The 17754-nt window shown below is 39.7% G+C and overlaps 1 protein-coding gene across 2 annotated transcripts in view; it reads right to left on the bottom strand.

Annotated features, from left to right (window-relative positions):
* Window positions 1-17754, bottom strand: part of bcr (BCR activator of RhoGEF and GTPase) — a 107614-nt gene that overhangs the window by 26592 nt on the left and 63268 nt on the right. For both annotated transcript variants that reach the window (XM_072455289.1, XM_072455290.1), the window contains exons 2-3: window positions 17138-17322; window positions 35-139 (exon numbers count right to left, since the gene is read on the bottom strand). In XM_072455289.1, coding sequence (XP_072311390.1) covers window positions 35-139; window positions 17138-17322 — 290 coding nt within the window. The remainder of the gene's footprint in view (window positions 1-34; window positions 140-17137; window positions 17323-17754) is intronic.

Raw genomic sequence — 17754 nt, 5'->3', positions numbered from 1 at the left:
TCAGCATCCTGTGGTTTTGTGCGTTTGCTCTCACCAGCAGCAGAGCTTCCAGGTGGCTTAGGTACGTCTCCTCACTGGCCAGGATCCCAGACAGAACCCACTTCCTCATCTCCAGACCCTTTTCCAAGTCACACTCCGTCTGCAAAAACAACAGCACGTTTGTTTTGTGACATGATCCAGATTCAGCCGTGGATTTATTGTCTCAAACTGCGAGTTATTTGAGCAGCTCCCATCGGCTTATTGACCTAAACAGCTTCGCATTGGATTTAGGTTAGGTTTAGAAAAGAAATAAGGCACAATAAATGAAAAAGTAACCATTATGACACCCATTCACATGTATTAGATCCAAGAGAGTCATGGAATGCAATCTAGAAATAAAAACAACCAAAATTAAAGCCGTGGTAGCGGCGATGATGGCTCTCACCACCCACGAGATCGCCTTCCCGCGCGACCGTGCTTTGATCGCGATTGCCCCGACACTGCATTCTTCTTAGACTTTATTCTTTAGACTTTATTCTTTAAGACTTTATTCTTTAAACCCCTCCTCCCTGTACCACCCGCCGCTAATGCTGAGGCCAACGTTAATGCTAAGACCACGGCACGAGAGGAAATAAAATAAAATCAAAATAAAAGCGGAAGAGGAAGTGAAGGCATTCATTGCGCCCCTGCTGGCCAATTGTGAAAACACACAATATTTAAAAAAAAAAAAATACACTTTTTTTTCGATGGCGTCTCGAAGAGAATATAAACCATGAGTTTCAAACAACTCAGACAATGTTGAGTTTTTCACACAATGGGTAGGGGGCGCTATAGAGTCAATTTGTTACATAGGTATTTATTTCCAATCAAATCATAAAAACGTATTAGTGAATGAAATATGAGCTCCGCAGATCAATTCCAATAGGCGTGACATGTCCTTGAAAAAACAGGAAATTAAGCCTTTTTTGAGGGCGCGTTACACATAAAGAATATCAACATTATTTTGGAAATTTATTAAATTTCAATGTCTTTAGATGCAAAAAGTGTTGTTTTGAGATCGATCAGACAAAAAACCTAGGACAAGTACTATTTTGTGGCTGACTTCCTGTTTATCATAGAGCAATGCTGCCAGGTGTGTTTTACTCGTCAAAGGTCAGAGGTCAAAGGTAGCTCTATCACTGTTCCTAATTTCATGTGCCTAGGCCAAAGATTAAGAGTTTAATGTTTTTTCTTTTTTGAACTAGTCGACACTGTTGTGACGGGCGTTCTCGCAACCTCCATTTTATTCGAGTTCGGGCCGAACCGATCGCGTCTATGTCCCATGTGTGACTTTCATCGATGTTCAGGGGGTCAAAATGCCAGAGTTGTGGCAAAATGACCATGAATAATAATAATAAGAAGAAACCAGGCAAGAACAAAGACTCGTCGCATTCCATTCCATGGAATGGCTCGAGCTAATGAAAAAATATACCGTATATATTAATTTTAGTCTATTTCATGGGTAAAATGTTACGTACAAGGGCTGTCAGTCTATATGACAAGTTAGACAATACATTTCACTAAAATGTGGTGAGCATGATTATATTAAAATAAATAAAATAATAATACAAATATTTTGTCTATTTTCCCCCAGTTTGATCATTTTTAATTCCAGAGGTGCAAAGTAAGACATTACAAATATGTTACTGTAATTCAGAACATTTTGAGTAATTGTACTTTTTTGAGTAGATTTTTAAACCAGTACTTGCAACTATTGCAACTACAACTGAATCTTCTACGATGTAATTAGTTGAATTTTTAGTGAGTACAGCACAAGACACACTTGCACTGTTGTCCCTGTTGCCCTACTGTATCTGCTCTGTTTTACACATATAAACACTTAAAACAGCACTGCATCTCCTGCACTGATAACCTAGATCAGAGAATACGAAGATTGAAGATGAGGTTTAAAATAACTTAATTATGTGTTTTCAACTGTGGATTTAATCAAGTTCTGACCCAAAATGCTGCTAAAATTGCATATAGAAGTAACTAGTACTCTTGAGTAGTTGTTCTTGCAAACCTTTTACTTTTACAGTACTTTCATTTGTCATTGAGCACTGTACTTTTACTTGAGTACACATTTTCAGTTCTCTTTCCGCCACTGTAACCGAAATCCATTTACATGACAGTTACATAAATACCTTATTACACCTTTATTTTGTTCAAACTGTCAGAAATATGTGTCAGTTGCCTGTAAATTGGCCTTTTCGATGGATTGTAACTTATTGACGTCAGCTCTACTTCCTAATTTTAACTTTCAATTAACTTGAAACTCGACTGATGTAAAACTATGATGAATATTCCCCCAATGAAACAAAATGATGAGTTGAAAAACATGATAATCTGTCGAGTGAAGTTCAAGAAACGCTGCCGTCTGAAAACTGCTACGTTGGCAATCCTTTCCGGGCGAGGTAGACTGGCATATGTTTAATGGAGCTCCATGATCAAACATAAGAGGAATGAGTGCTGAAATTCAACCAATCACAGTAAAAGTGTACTCTCAAAAGAAGAAAGTCGCTTTAAATGCAACGATAAAAAGCTAACGTGTGAATAAATCTTGAGCATTTCTCCCGTCGTCGAACGAGGTGAATCCAAATGTTGAGTGGTACGTCTTTGACAAACCTCACATTGGATGGCCTTTTGCTTCCTTGTCGCACCATCTGGAGAGTCAAACAGCCACAAATGGCCTGTAGACGGCCCTGTTTCCCTTCAGCAGAGTCAGAGTTCAGAGTGGATGTGAGAGGAGAAGACACACAGACCCACACACAGAGAGAAATGTCCTCTGGGTGTGGAGCTGGAGCAGAAATATATGAGATGCGTGTGAAAGAGTCTAAAGGTGCCAAGTGAGCACAGAACTGTAAACCACAGTCCGTCCAAGGTGGATGATGTGAAGGGAGAGGAGGATGAGCAACAACAATCGACTTATCATTCAATAAAACATGGCTGGATATTTTGGGGGTTCAATATTTATTGTGAGTACAGTTCCTTTGCACAAGTGGGATTTGTTTAATGTGTGTTTATTGTTCTGTTGTTTTACATTGTATTTTACTTATTTGTGTGTTGAGCAGTCTTTTTTAAAGTGCTCCACAAATAAAGTTGGATTGGACTTTTATGAGAAATTATAAAGACTAAACCGTTTCATTCGGCATCGTTTTAGTTGCAGCTCATGATTTTCAAAGATATTACACATACAAAAGTGGTTTACTGGCATCCTCTGGCTTCAGAAAGTAGTTGCAACACAATCGTATATCGTGATATTTTGATGTGACGATATATCGCACTTACTAATAATGGCACACAGATCATGAAAATGTAATTGTATTTAGCACGTTGAAGCCAATATATTGCAGCACGAGTAAACAGCAGTCTTTTACCTGCACTAAACCACAATCTAGATGTCTAGACTATGAAAGGTTAATCGCCTGTCATATCATTTATACTGAGGAAGCTAGGTTTAAATGTGAATAAGTACTTTTCTATTTTCTCAGTGTCTGGTTGCTTAATATACTTTTCTATACTGTCTCTATTAAATTAACACTGCTAAAACTGGCCCAAACGGTATGGGACCGAATTAGAGGTCATAAAAGCAGACAGGGAAGTAGTGAGTCACATGGAAAACAGCACCAAAACAGGCTATTTCGATGAACAAGGTCAATCCAGTACAAACAGGCTGGCCATGGTCTGGATAAATTATAGTGAATTGAGGAACATTTTCAACTTTATTTCTGTAAAAATAAAATGTCTAGCAAAATGCACAGTAGTCTTCAACAAATCGGGCCCTGAAGATGATGAGAAACTACAACAATAACACCGTCTTCCCTGCTACAGTTAAACACTGGATAAATAACAGAGCTTTGCAGACTATTGATTCGCCTGCAGTCGATACAACGCCACAGTCTCAGGCCAGAAGCAAAGACAAAGACTTTTAGACGAGGTCAGACTTTGACAGGCCTAATTTAAGTATTGCCAGTTTTAGAGGTGGAAGTGGAAGATACATTGAAAAATGTATATTATTTTAATTGTTTTTTTGGAAATATGCTAACGTATTGTCTATAATAACAAAGTTTGAAAAGGTAGAAAAGTAAGGAGTTTTGAAGCATAAAAATAACCTTCTGTGTAAAATTCAAAATAAAGAGAATGATGCAATATTAATACATTACATTTACAGGCTTTCATGTTTTATATGATACTTCAACACTAATTTTAGCACATCCCGAATGGATTGCATCATCTGAATATTGTGACTGACATAATCCCCACAAAAATGTCTATAGATTAATTTTGTCATTATTGCCCAACCCAACTGAATTAATTTACTGGAATTATATTTAAACAAGTTCCAGAGGAAATCTTAATCTTAAGCCCCATTCACAAATGCAGCCTTACCTGGGAATTTACCTGCATTTTGCCAGAGCAGGGACATGTGTGAATGAAACTAGAACTGAATTCCCTGAAGGCTTACGTGTGTGTGAATAAAGCCAGAAGATTGCCAGCACCACTGCTCATTTCATTGGTTACGACCTTGGTTTCCATGGTTACACTATGCAGTTAAGTTCTATTCTCCTTCAGTGTAAATGCTGCGGCACATTGATGCAGGGACAGAAGCAGAGAGACAAATGCCAGGTTAAGTGTGAACAGAGCAAACCTGGCAATGTTCTGGGACTGAAGCCTGTGTGAATGTGGGAGTGTTCTGGAAATCTGCACATGGAAATTAACTAGGAATTATGGGTGAAAAGTGTCAAATATCAGAAAAAAAAAAAATCATAAATGAGCTTCGAGACCAAGTTGACTAGATTCTGATGGTATGTAGTAGTACAGCTCCATAACATTGTACAACTTAAATAATAAGCAAATAGAGCTCACATACATACATACAACAATCCATTAAAAATAATAATAATCATATAATATATTCATACATAATAAATAAAAATAATAATGATGATGATTATGATGAGGATTATGATGACGACGACTCAAACTGTATTTTTGTGACTATTACCGTACAATAAAAAAGGAAATGCCTGCCGTAATTTGGGAGTTTATGAATAAATGATGAGTGAAAGAAAATCCTCAGCTGAACACTGTATTAGGACCTGTTTGGAATATGCCCAAAGCAATGATTAAATCTTTAAAATTCCCAAACAAATCTCGAGTCAAAACTAGAATAAATCAAAAGTTTTGCACACATTTATTTTTCTAAAACATTTCTCAAGGTGAAGAGTTATTTTTTTGGTTCTATCTGTTCATGCATGGCTGGCTAATGTTTGCAGAATATCCAGCAGAATCAATACAAACAGTGTTTATTTGAGGAGCAAATCGGCCTGGAGGCGCAGAGAAGTGCTCACTAATAACATTACTGTGTGAGTCTCTGCGGCCCAGTACAGCAGCGCACTGTCAGCTCCTATACAAACACAGACGCTGCACTCCACACTTTATTAACCAGTTTCAATTTTGATATTTCACATGCTAATCCGCTTAGCCCCTGTTCTGTCAGAGATGGTTTTGTGGACGGTGTAATCAGATCGCATACATCTTGGCATGCCTGGGCTAAGGAAGAGCTGTCCAAGAGTTCGATTGCTGTATAAGGCGAGTTTTACGACGTTGATGAATGTTCCAGTCAAAATCACTGGTGATGAAAATTAAAATGACATGGTGAACACATTTAAATACACCAGTTAAATGTTTTCTGTGAGAACTGTAACCTATAGTTGGTTTATCTGCAACACAGGTAGGATTAATTGCATCCATGCTCTGTGCTTCTCGCCGAATGTTAGAAATTACAATTACTCTACGGCTGTAACTAATGATTATCTTTTGATTAAATGATTAGCTATTCAGATTGGTAAAGGCCCGTAAAAATGAACTTTTTGAAAAAACTTGACCTTAGATTAAGATAGATGAGAGATGTTGCTTGAGGAGATATTAGTAGAATACATTAGCAGAAAAACACAACATTTACATTTTCCTGTGTCATAAAACCTCTTCTCTCAAATTCTCTATGCATCTGACCCAAGCTGCATTCAGAACACCATAACTGCCCTAGAGTTCATGCCAAAGCAACTATTTATACAGAAAAGTACAAGGAAACTGTGTATTTAAACGCAAAAAACAACAACTCCCGAATCTTTTTCTAACTCACTCCATGTCTTCTCTGTTCTGCTGAGCAAACTCAGTCAAATATGGATTAGTGTAACATTCATATACAGTTTTCAATGGCTAAACTGTTCATTTTCTCAAATACAATGCTTTTTTATCATCATGTCCTCCCACGACCCTTGTCTCTGACCACTTCCTCTCAGCCGTTTCTCCAGATGGGGCAGTGAAGGAGCCTCTGTAATAAGTGACTTCATGGTGTTTCCCTCTGATGATTCATCAAAGTGGCATCAACAAAACACCAGCCAATCACAGCTGGCCTGAGCGCTGACCTTTATCACACCATTAGAGCCAGACAAGGGCAAACCAAAGACAGGCCAACTTCAGTTTAGATTCATTAATAATACTAATAATTGCTTAGAGGCACTCATTATTGCTAAATTGAGCTGTAATAAATGTAGTTTATGAGGGATTTTTATGTTTGCACTGTATTTAAGTATTACTCTATAACTGTTCATAATAACTATTGATTTCACAGTCAACAATTGCATGGGGGTGGGTTAAAATAAGTCCAGCATTAGCTAGATTTTGTAGGTTTTGAGTCCATTTTAGACTTAACCAGCACCGATTGTAATCGTTTGTGTTTATTTTTCCCATAGCTCCAAATAAATAAATAAAATGCAGCTGCAATTATTTTAGTATTATTCTATTGCACATTGAGACTTTTTAAATGAATGTGATTTTTTTTAAATGATCTAAATACAACAAGTATTATTGCTTATAGTTGACCAATGCACGGTGAGTTGATTAATCGTTTCAGCCCCAAGTTAAATGATGTAACAGTAATTTCTGTTCAGAATTTTGTGTTTCAGTTCCAATGATCAGATCAGAAAGCTGAATGAGTCTCCCACTTTAGACTGCCAGATTCTACGACTAAATCCAATTAGAAATAAAAGGGCTGATGTGTAAATGAGAGTTAATGGTGTTCCAGGTTCAGTGGTGAATGTAAGGCTGTTTTTACCCAGACAAATCACAACACAAATCTGAATTAGTTTCTTTCCTAAATCTTACCTATGACTTATATTCGGCTAAATGGTTGTGTATCGTGTGTGTTTACATACTGCCAATCATGTTTTCTGAATGTACCTAAATCCCTGTGATGTTTGGCAGAGGTCAAAGGTCAGATTCTTTGGGGACCCATCAGTTGTCGTCTGATCGACATCGAGCTCATCTATCAGACTGACGAGGCTCAGACGCTGAGTAAACAGTGAGGGGGCGGATATTAATTCATGAGCTGTGATGCTATCAGCTGCTCCCGGGGCATCGCAGGAGAGCAGACGCATTAGCCTCTTATTCCCATGATGCATCACTGTCCTGGGTTAGCATACGGAAGCGGCAGGTTCGTGCACTGTTGAACTTAATGTGATGTAATAATGTGTGTAACAGTCCTTCCTATTTGTTATAAAAGTGTTTGTGCTCGTTTAGCCTTTGTTCTTCCGCCATCTAGTGGTGAAATTTAATGCGGAACCAAATAACGTAAAATTAAGTTTCCACCCGGACCTAATTTAGAGACGCACTTAGACTGCTGCGCGATGCTGCCACGCTGCACTGATCTTGAGCGTGAGTAAAGAAAATTATCAAAGAAATAGCTGAAAAACAATCAAAGAACAACTAAGAATATAAAATAAGTCAAATCAAGGCTCAAACCAAGTAATTAGCCCCTCGTGGATGTCAGCTCACGAGGTTTGTGTAACTTTATTGTGCAATTTGATGAATGTATGTAAAGTGTAAATGTGTTTCATTGTATTTATTGTATTTTTCTTTTATGCTCAGTTCTCACGGGTTGTCAAGGGTTGTCAAGGGTTGTCAAGAGTTGTCAAACTTCTCAAGCCAAGAATAAACCCCGTTTTCTATACCTCGTTCCCATGCTAATTCCCTGAGGGTGCTACAGTGAGAACTCGTCTGCTCCGGATGGGTAGACGAAACGGTGCCAGGGTCGGGAGAGACGACAGCGCCTCGCAGAGCCACGGCCAAATGCACAACCAGACGCAACAACTGCGGGAGATCCAGGTTCCCACAAATGAATGTTGCATCAAGGACTCTCATTAAGATAATTTGATCAGAAAATAAGACAAGTTAAAGGAACTTGTAATAAGAAGATATTTTTCGTTTCATTTCTGATCAAAGGACTGGTATTATCTTTATCTTTCTGTTTCAATTGAAGTGATGTTCATATAGTAATGACATATACTGCATTTTTTGTGCTAAGTAACATAAGTGCATGTTGTTTATAGTCAATAATTCTTAATAATTACTGATTTATTCACAACATTTAGTAGTTGAGACACGCTAACAGAGCTCATATTTAAAAGTGTACATTTGAAAGATTAAGTTAAGTTAAAGTACAGTAGTAACCCAAGTCAATATTCGGTTTTTCCTTTACTACAAATACTTTATTTCAAAACTTAAGTTACTACTAATCACATTTAAAGTAAACATTCAAAATAAACTAAACAATGTCAAAAAATGAAGACTTTGCGGAAGATGGTGAAGAGACACTCCTGACAAATGAGCAACCACAAGAAGCTGAACGCACTAAAGATGATATTCCCACTACCTCACAAGATACACAAAGGAGTCCAAGAGTCCGCAAGTTAACGGAAAAGGGACAAGAGCTGCACGATGAGCAGGTAAAGAAGGCCACACATCGTTTCAGTGCGTGCTATGAGAAGTGGAAAGCTGTCACTAAGGATGCTAAGAAAGCTATAAATGAACATTGCTCAACTAATCTTCTGCAGGATCATCTCACCAAGGTTACTAGTAATGCTGAAAATACCTTCACTGCATACAATGATCTGAGACGGATTGATTCTCCTGACAATGACACAAGACGCAGGATGGACACATGCGATGCCGTAACAAGAAACATCACTGAAGCTATAGAGAAGTCTCAAAAAATCAGAAAGGTTGAAGGTCCAGAGGACAAAGAACAGCTTGAAGACACAGAGTCAGTGTTCAAGTCTGTCGCCTCAGAAAATAGTGGTGTCAAGTCTCACCACAGTAAGTGCTCTTCTCAATCAAGGATCTCATCTAGACAATCAAGCAGACACTCTATTAAAAGACAAGATGCAGCTGCGGAAGTTGCTGCTAATGAAGCTGCTTTGGAAGTTCTACTTGAACAAGAAAATCATATGAAGGAAATTGAAAAACAAGCTGCAGAAATTGCACAAAAACAAAGAGAGCTGGAAGCCAAGCGCAGAGAAGTAGAGCGGCTGGAGACAGTTAAAAAATTAAAAGCTGCAAAGGCACGACAACAAGTATATGAGCAAAGTGAATGTTCAGATGAAGACATATATGATCTGCTTCATCAACGTCCCCGTGACAAAGAGTATGAAGTCAAGTCTGAAATCAATGGCTCACCCCTCAGACTGCCATTTGCACCTAAAAATGTGGCATCTACACCAGAAGCAAACACAACAGAGCTGATAAAGGCATTTGCAGAGTCTCTCAGTGCAAGTCGTCTCCCTGTCCCAGAGCCTACAATTTTCAATGGTGACCCACTCAGATACAGTGATTGGAAGATTTCCTTTCAGACTCTCATTGACAGGAAAGGCATACCAGCTGAAGAGAAGACGTACTACTTGAGAAAGTATGTGAGTGGACCTGCAAGAAAAGCTATAGAAAGCTACTTTCTGCTTGGCACTGAGTCAGCCTACAATGCAGCATGGACAGTCCTTGAAGAAAGATATGGGAATCCTTTTCTCATCGCTAAAGCCTTCAGAGACAAACTCGATGCATGGCCGAAGATAAACTCCAAAGGCAGTGTAGAACTACAAGAGTTCGCAGACTTCCTTCGCAGTTGTAAAGCAGCCATGTCACAGATTAAAGGTCTCGAAGTACTCAATGACTGCAATGAGAACCAGAAAATGCTTGCTAAACTTCCTGACTGGTTCACATCAAGGTGGAACAGAAAAGCAACAGAAGTACTTGAACAGACCAACGCATTCCCAAGTTTCAGCCATTTTGTTGAATTCATCTCACGTGAAGCCAAAATCGTATGTAACCCCATAACATCTCTCTACGCTCTGAAACCAAGTGAAGGTGAAAAGACAAAGGTGTTGAGGAACAGGAGTTATGGAGCAAAGGTAATGGCGATCAATTCCAATGAAAGGGCTGTCATTTCAAGTTGTGGGTACTGTGAGCGAGCAGGCCACAGTCTATTAAAATGTTGGAAGTTCATGGATCAGGATATCGTAGAAAGACTCAAGTTTGTGCAAGAGAAGAAGTTATGCTTTGGCTGCCTGAAATCTGGCCATCGCTCCAAAGATTGTGAAAGCAGAGAAATCTGTGACACGTGTAAGAAAAAACATCCAACATGTCTTCATGACATTCGCACTAAAGAGGAAAGGACTCAGATAAAGAGCAATCAAGCGAGAGGCGGTGACAAAACAAAGCAAAGAAAACCAGATTCAACTACACAAAACACCAATGTCACATCAATGACAAGTGAAGCAACGTCTAATAGAGTAATGCAGAACGTCATGGATACTCACACATCCTCAATCATTCCAGTGTGGGTTTCAGCTGAAAGTGAGCCAGAGCGTGAAATTCTAGTGTATGCTCTCCTTGATACACAGAGTGACACTACCTTCATCTTAGAAGAAACAGCAAGAGCTCTGCATACTACAAGTGAACCAGTTCAGCTAAAGCTTACCACAATGTCTTCAAAGGGCAAGGTTGTGTCCTGCCACAAGCTCTCCGGTTTACAAGTAAGAGGATTTTACTCTAACCAGATCATTCCCTTACCAGTGACATATGCAAGAGACTTTATTCCAGCAAATCGAGATCACATTCCAACACCAAATACAGCTAAGGCATGGCCACACCTTGAATACATCGCAGATGAAATTGCTCCTCTCCAAAGTTGTGACGTTGGCCTTTTGATTGGGTACAACTGTCCTCAAGCCCTTGTTCCCCGTCAAGTGGTGTCCGGAAAAGAAAATCAGCCATTCGCACAAAGAACTGATCTGGGCTGGAGCATCGTGGGCTTTGGCAATCCATGTCTTGATTATGGAGATGCCTTTGGAGTGAGTCATCAAGTCATTGTGAAGCAAGTGGTGCCAAGTATTCAGTTGACATCAAACCTGACCAGTGAAGTGCACTACGTGTACAGAACTCAAATAAAAGAAATTATCTCGCCTGGCGACGTGATAAAAATTTTGGAGTCTGACTTTGTGGAAAAGGTCTCAGAAGATGTCAAGATTTCGCAAGAAGATCTCAGGTTCCTAACAAAGATGAAAGAAGGCATTAGGCTCAAAGAGGATGGACATTTTGAGATGCCTCTTCCGTTCAAGTGTGAAAGGCCCAACCTGCCTGATAACAAGGCCTGTGCCATTCATCGACTCAAATGCTTGGAGAAAAAGCTGAGAAGAAACAAGCAGTACTACATGGACTACAAGAAGTTCATGGAGGAAATTATAGCACATGGTGATGCTGAGAAGGTTCCAGAGCAAGATACTGACAAGACCCCGGCATGGTATATCCCACACCATGGGGTGTATCACCCACAAAAACCGGGAAAGATTCGAGTCGTCTTTGATGGCTCTGCCAAGTTTCAAAGAACATCTATAAATGACCATCTTCTGACCGGCCCAGAGCTTACAAACACGTTGCTAGGAGTCCTGTGTCGTTTCCGCAGAAGCCCGGTGGCAATAATGTGTGATATTGAACGCATGTTCCACCAGTTTCATGTGTGTGCTCCCGACCAAGACTATCTAAGGTTCTTATGGTGGGAAAATGGCGACCTCGACACCCCCTTCGTTATCTACAGAATGAAAGTTCACCTGTTTGGTGCAACTTCCTCCCCAGGATGTGCCAACTATGGTCTCAAACACTTGGCAACTGAAGGAGAAGGATACTTCAGCAAGGAAACCATCAAGTTCATCAAAACCAACTTCTATGTTGACGATGGATTAGCAAGTGTTGACACAGAAGGTCAAGCAATACAGCTGGTCAAGGAGGCACGTGAACTCTGTAGCAAAGGCAATCTTAGGTTGCACAAGTTCATCTCAAACAGTTCCAAGGTTCTAGAGTCACTTCCAAAAGAAGAATGTGCTGTAGCTGCCAAAGATTTGGACATGGCATTGAGTGAAGTACACATGGAGAGAGCACTTGGCGTTCAATGGTGTGTGGAATTGGATCAGTTCCAGTTTAGAGTGACTGTTAAAGAAAATCCACTCACTCGAAGAGGAGTTTTGTCCACAGTTGCCTCCATATTCGATCCACTTGGATTTGTGTCACCTTTCGTCTTACTAGGAAAGCAGATCTTGCAACAGATGTGTCGAGATAAACTCAGCTGGGACGACACCCTACCTGACAGTCTTCGACCTCAGTGGGAATCTTGGCTGCTTGACCTGAGGAACCTAGCAGGGGTAAAGATTCAAAGATGCTATACTCCAACCAATTTCAAGGCTCAGCATTTTGAACTACATCATTTTTCAGACGCAAGTACATCTGGATATGGTATGTGCACCTACCTCAGAGCAGTAAGCACATCTGGAGAAGTTCACTGTTCATTAGTGATGGGAAGATCAAGAGTTCCACCATCTAAAGTCACAACCATTCCACGACTTGAGTTGTCAGCTGCTGTAGTCGCTGTTCGCACTGGTGACATGCTAAAAAAGGAACTGGAAATTGAATACTCACAAGAAACCTACTGGACGGACTCAAAGGTTGTCCTCGGATACATTGGAAATGAAGCCAGAAGATTCCATGTGTTTGTCGCAAACAGAGTTGAACGTATCAAACAAAGCACACAGTCCACACAATGGAGGTATGTGGCATCCGAAGAGAACCCAGCAGACCACGCCTCTAGAGGTCTTACAGCTGAACAACTTGTAGCATCAAACTGGTTTAAAGGCCCAGATCTTCTCTGGCAGAAAGTTGTGTCCAGTGGTGAAGTCAAGGTGGGAGAGTTATCAAGCACTGACCCAGAAGTCAAGAAAGTTCAAGTACTCAAGACACAAGTTAAAGAACAAAGATCACTTCTGGATCACTTGCACAAGTTTTCGGACTGGTCACGAATGATCAGGGCCATTGCCAGACTCAAGCGCCTTGCAAAAGAAGTGAAACAACGCAAAGCAAAATCTTGTGAAGTTAGTAGCTTAGAAGAAAGAAGGGAAGCAGAGTGGACAGTTCTCAAAATGGTTCAAAACTCTGCCTTCTCAAAGGAAATAAAATCCCTTCAGCACAATGTAATCCAGACTAAAGACAATGTCAACAAGCTACATACATTATGCCCATTCCTGGATGACCAAAGTATACTTCGAGTTGGAGGACGCCTCACTCATGCTGCCTTGCACTCGAATGTCAAGCACCCAGCGATCCTGCCAAGAGACAGTCATGTATCAACTTTACTTGTCAAGCATCATCATGAGAGAGCATACCATCAAGGACGAGGGATTACCATGAATGCACTTCGAGCGAATGGATATTGGATCCTCGGATGCAGCAAGGTTGTATCATCTCACATCTACAGATGTTTAAAGTGCAGAAAGTTCAGAAGATTCCCTGAGAAGCAAAAGATGGCAGACCTTCCGGAAGATCGTATGGAAACCACCCCGCCATTCACCTATTCCGGGATGGACTGTTTTGGCCCCTTTTATGTCAAGGAAGGCAGAAAGGAGTTAAAGCGCTATGGATTGTTGATAACCTGCATGTGCTCCAGAGCAGTACACATTGAAATGCTCGATGATTTAACCACTGACGCCTTTATCAACGCACTGCGCGCATTCATTGCCATAAGAGGTTCAGTTCGCCAGATGAGATGCGATCAAGGCACGAACTTTGTTGGCGCCAAAAATGAGTTCGTTGAAGCACTCAAGGAAATGGATCAAGCCAAACTGGAAAAACTGGAATGCGAGTTTCTTATGAACACCCCAGCTTCAAGTCATATGGGTGGCGTCTGGGAAAGACAAATACGCACCATAAGAAGTGTCCTGACATCAATACTGGAAACATCAGCCAAACAACTCGACAGTTCATCTCTAAGGACATTTCTGTATGAAGTCATGGCAGTGGTTAACAGTAGACCACTGACTACAGATCAACTATGTGACCCCTCAAGCCCAGAACCTTTAACACCGAACCACATCCTTACCATGAAGTCCACGGTCATTTCTCCACCTCCAGGCAAGTTTGTAAAGGAAGATCTTTATCTCCGGAAAAGGTGGCGTCGTGTTCAACTCCTTGCCAATACTTTTTGGACAAGATGGAAAAAGGAGTACTTGCTTAATCTTCAAAGCAGACAAAAATGGACAAAAGTTCAGAGAAATACCAAAGTGGATGATATTGTCCTTCTACAAGATGAAATATCCCCACGAAATAAATGGAAGCTAGCAAAGGTCATTGAAGTGTATCCCAGCAAGGATGGAAAAGTGAGGAAAGTGAAGCTACTGATTGGAGATCCAACTTTGGATGTAAATGGAAAACGACTATCTGAATCTGTTTATCTGGAGAGGCCCATTCAGAAGACTGTTGTCCTGTTCGAAGCAGATTAAGATTCACAACCTAAACTCAAGAGACATTTCATTACACATAACTAGTTCATAATTAATAAGTTGTTGAAAATAATAAAAGTTCATAGGTTTACACAGTTATGTAAATCACAAGTGATTGGTGGGAGTGTAACAGTCCTTCCTATTTGTTATAAAAGTGTTTGTGCTCGTTTAGCCTTTGTTCTTCCGCCATCTAGTGGTGAAATTTAATGCGGAACCAAATAACGTAAAATTAAGTTTCCACCCGGACCTAATTTAGAGACGCACTTAGACTGCTGCGCGATGCTGCCACGCTGCACTGATCTTGAGCGTGAGTAAAGAAAATTATCAAAGAAATAGCTGAAAAACAATCAAAGAACAACTAAGAATATAAAATAAGTCAAATCAAGGCTCAAACCAAGTAATTAGCCCCTCGTGGATGTCAGCTCACGAGGTTTGTGTAACTTTATTGTGCAATTTGATGAATGTATGTAAAGTGTAAATGTGTTTCATTGTATTTATTGTATTTTTCTTTTATGCTCAGTTCTCACGGGTTGTCAAGGGTTGTCAAGGGTTGTCAAGAGTTGTCGAACTTCTCAAGCCAAGAATAAACCCCGTTTTCTATACCTCGTTCCCATGCTAATTCCCTGAGGGTGCTACAATGTGAGTGTTAGCATAAGGCTTGCTAATGGCTTCTCTTAAGTGTCAGATATACAAAAAGTTATAGTAAATAAGTTTTCTCACACTGAGGTTTGCAGATGGCCGAAGACAACAAGTAACTTAAGACACGGCCTGGACAGTAGACAATCATCTATTGAACGTAGTTTGTTCATAAACTAAATATAAAAAAACTCCATAATTTATGTGGGAAAATTGTATGTGTTCCAAATGTTGAAAGAATAATGAGAAAGAATATCCCCTCAATATCAGCCCTTAATCCTTGTTTGAGTTTCCCAGGCCCTACAGTGCATTCAGTAAGTATTCACAGCACTTAATGTTACAGGCTTATTATTAAATTCATTATTTGCCTCAAAAGTCTTCAAACAATGCCCCATAATGGCAACTTGAAAGAAGGGTTGAAATTCTTTGCAAATGCATTCAAAAATAGGACTAAAATGCTCTCTTAAAGGTCAGCAGTGAAACAGGGTGAAGAAAATCTACCCTATGCTCCAAAAACATTCACATAGTTGATTGGCCATCGGCAGCACTGGGTTCTAAAATATTTGTATCAGCAACAGGCGATACGGTCCATTTCTAGTTTTGTCCCATCCTTGGCTATAATTCAATTAATTTCAACTCTTATAAATGTAAACACGGTACGGTTTGTGAAAAGATATGCGTACGTCGTCTCCACGGCAAACCGTACATACCAGCGGCTGTTGTAGCTCACAGGCTTTTCTGGGGTAAAAGTGTAGAGATGATGGAGGTGAGAGGTAATTCAGTCTAATACCCAGGATGAGGAACAGCGCGACTCTTCAGGAGATGAGGTTCTGTCCTGGTTCACTGCCTCCACACTATATCAAGCTGACGGTAATGGCACATCTGATTTTTCATCAATTGACAGCTTTGCTCTAAGAATAGATTAGCCCATTTCCCCTCACTGTGTGGAGGTCATGGTAAGTATTGACACTTCTTGCAAACCAAGACTGGACTTATTCACGTTGACTGAGCTTGGATATAGCAGGTCGATAAGGTATTCGATTTAGATTGTCATTTTTAATCTGCTGCTTGGAAACCAGTCAGTGAATCTAAATAGTAGGGCCTCAACAATCAATTAACTAATCAAGACTAGCCAACTATAAAAAAATAAATAACCAGTCATATTTCGATCATTGAAATCATCATCTGGACTATCCATGACATGACAACCGTCCTCTGCTGTTACAACAACAGCACAATTCAAGTAAAAATATAATATATTTTGAATGGGGAAAGGTTCTTGTGATTCACCAATTTGAGTCTGCGCTGAATTTGAATCTGCACATGCAAAGATGCTTCTGCACAAACACGTCGACAAATTACATCTAATTTGCTATACATATCATCCATCTTTAAACTTGTATATTTTAAGTTACGTTGGTAAAAACAACATTTAACTGCTAATAAATGTGAGCAATCAGATCAGAGAAACATAGATGCAACTTAAGTGTACCGGTAATATTTAATACGTGTTTTTAACTAAAATAAACGTTTCTTAACTAATTCAATTTAACTTAAATAGCTAAGGCTACGATTTCAGATTTTCATCAATAATACACTTCCTTAATGAATATTCTAAAAGCCTTCAGTAGCATTATTTCAAACTTTATTTGGTTGATAAGGCTTTTAAAAATCAGTTGTCAAGTTGACTAATTGAAAAAATATTGGCAGACTAGTTAACTACTAATATAATTGAAAGTAACAGCCTAATTCAAATCTGCCTCACTTCTGTAATAAGAGTCCACGTCTCAGTCTTGTCATGACCCTTAGTGAAAGGGCTCACATACCGACTTGGAGGACTCCATTGAGCCAGAAGACAGCGTGTCGCGGCTGCTGCGGCTCTTGGAGCTGAGGTGAGGTGAAGAGGACGGGGAGTCGTCGATGAAGGGGAGGATGTCATGGTGCCTCCTCTGCTCCTCGGCTCGGTCTGCGTCGTATCCGTACGAGGGAGGAGTGGACGTGTAGTGACCGTCTGGAAGAGAAAGACTTATGTTGTTTAAAATGTCTTACAAGGATATAACAATGTAAGAAACATGTAGAACCATAAGCTTTTCTTAAACACAATAGATTATTTTCTAACACAAGATAACAGTACTTGGAATGGCATAACAATTACAAAGTGAGTGTGTCATCTTCTCCATCAGGATTGCATTTTAAAGATGTCATGAGATTTTTTTTTTAAATTACGATTACTGTGAGAAGCAACATCACGATGTCACGATTGTTGACACTTTGGCCAAACAACCGTGAAATCCTTAATTGGCTTTCTTTCATAAGTCTGGCCTAATTAAGTCAAACTTTCTGAATGAAAAAAGTAATGATATAATCACTTAGTCAGATAAAAAGTGCTTTACACATAGTTTGACTTTCTGTGATTGAAAGGTAATTTACTTATGATTACAAT

Source organism: Eucyclogobius newberryi, unplaced genomic scaffold (genome assembly GCF_026437365.1).
Source record: "Eucyclogobius newberryi isolate DKJ021-1_F unplaced genomic scaffold, fEucNew1.0.hap1 SCAF_2, whole genome shotgun sequence".
Lineage (NCBI taxonomy): Eukaryota > Metazoa > Chordata > Actinopteri > Gobiiformes > Gobiidae > Eucyclogobius > Eucyclogobius newberryi.
The sequence above is the reverse complement of the archived record's forward strand: the minus strand, read 5'-3'. Positions and strand labels throughout refer to the sequence as shown.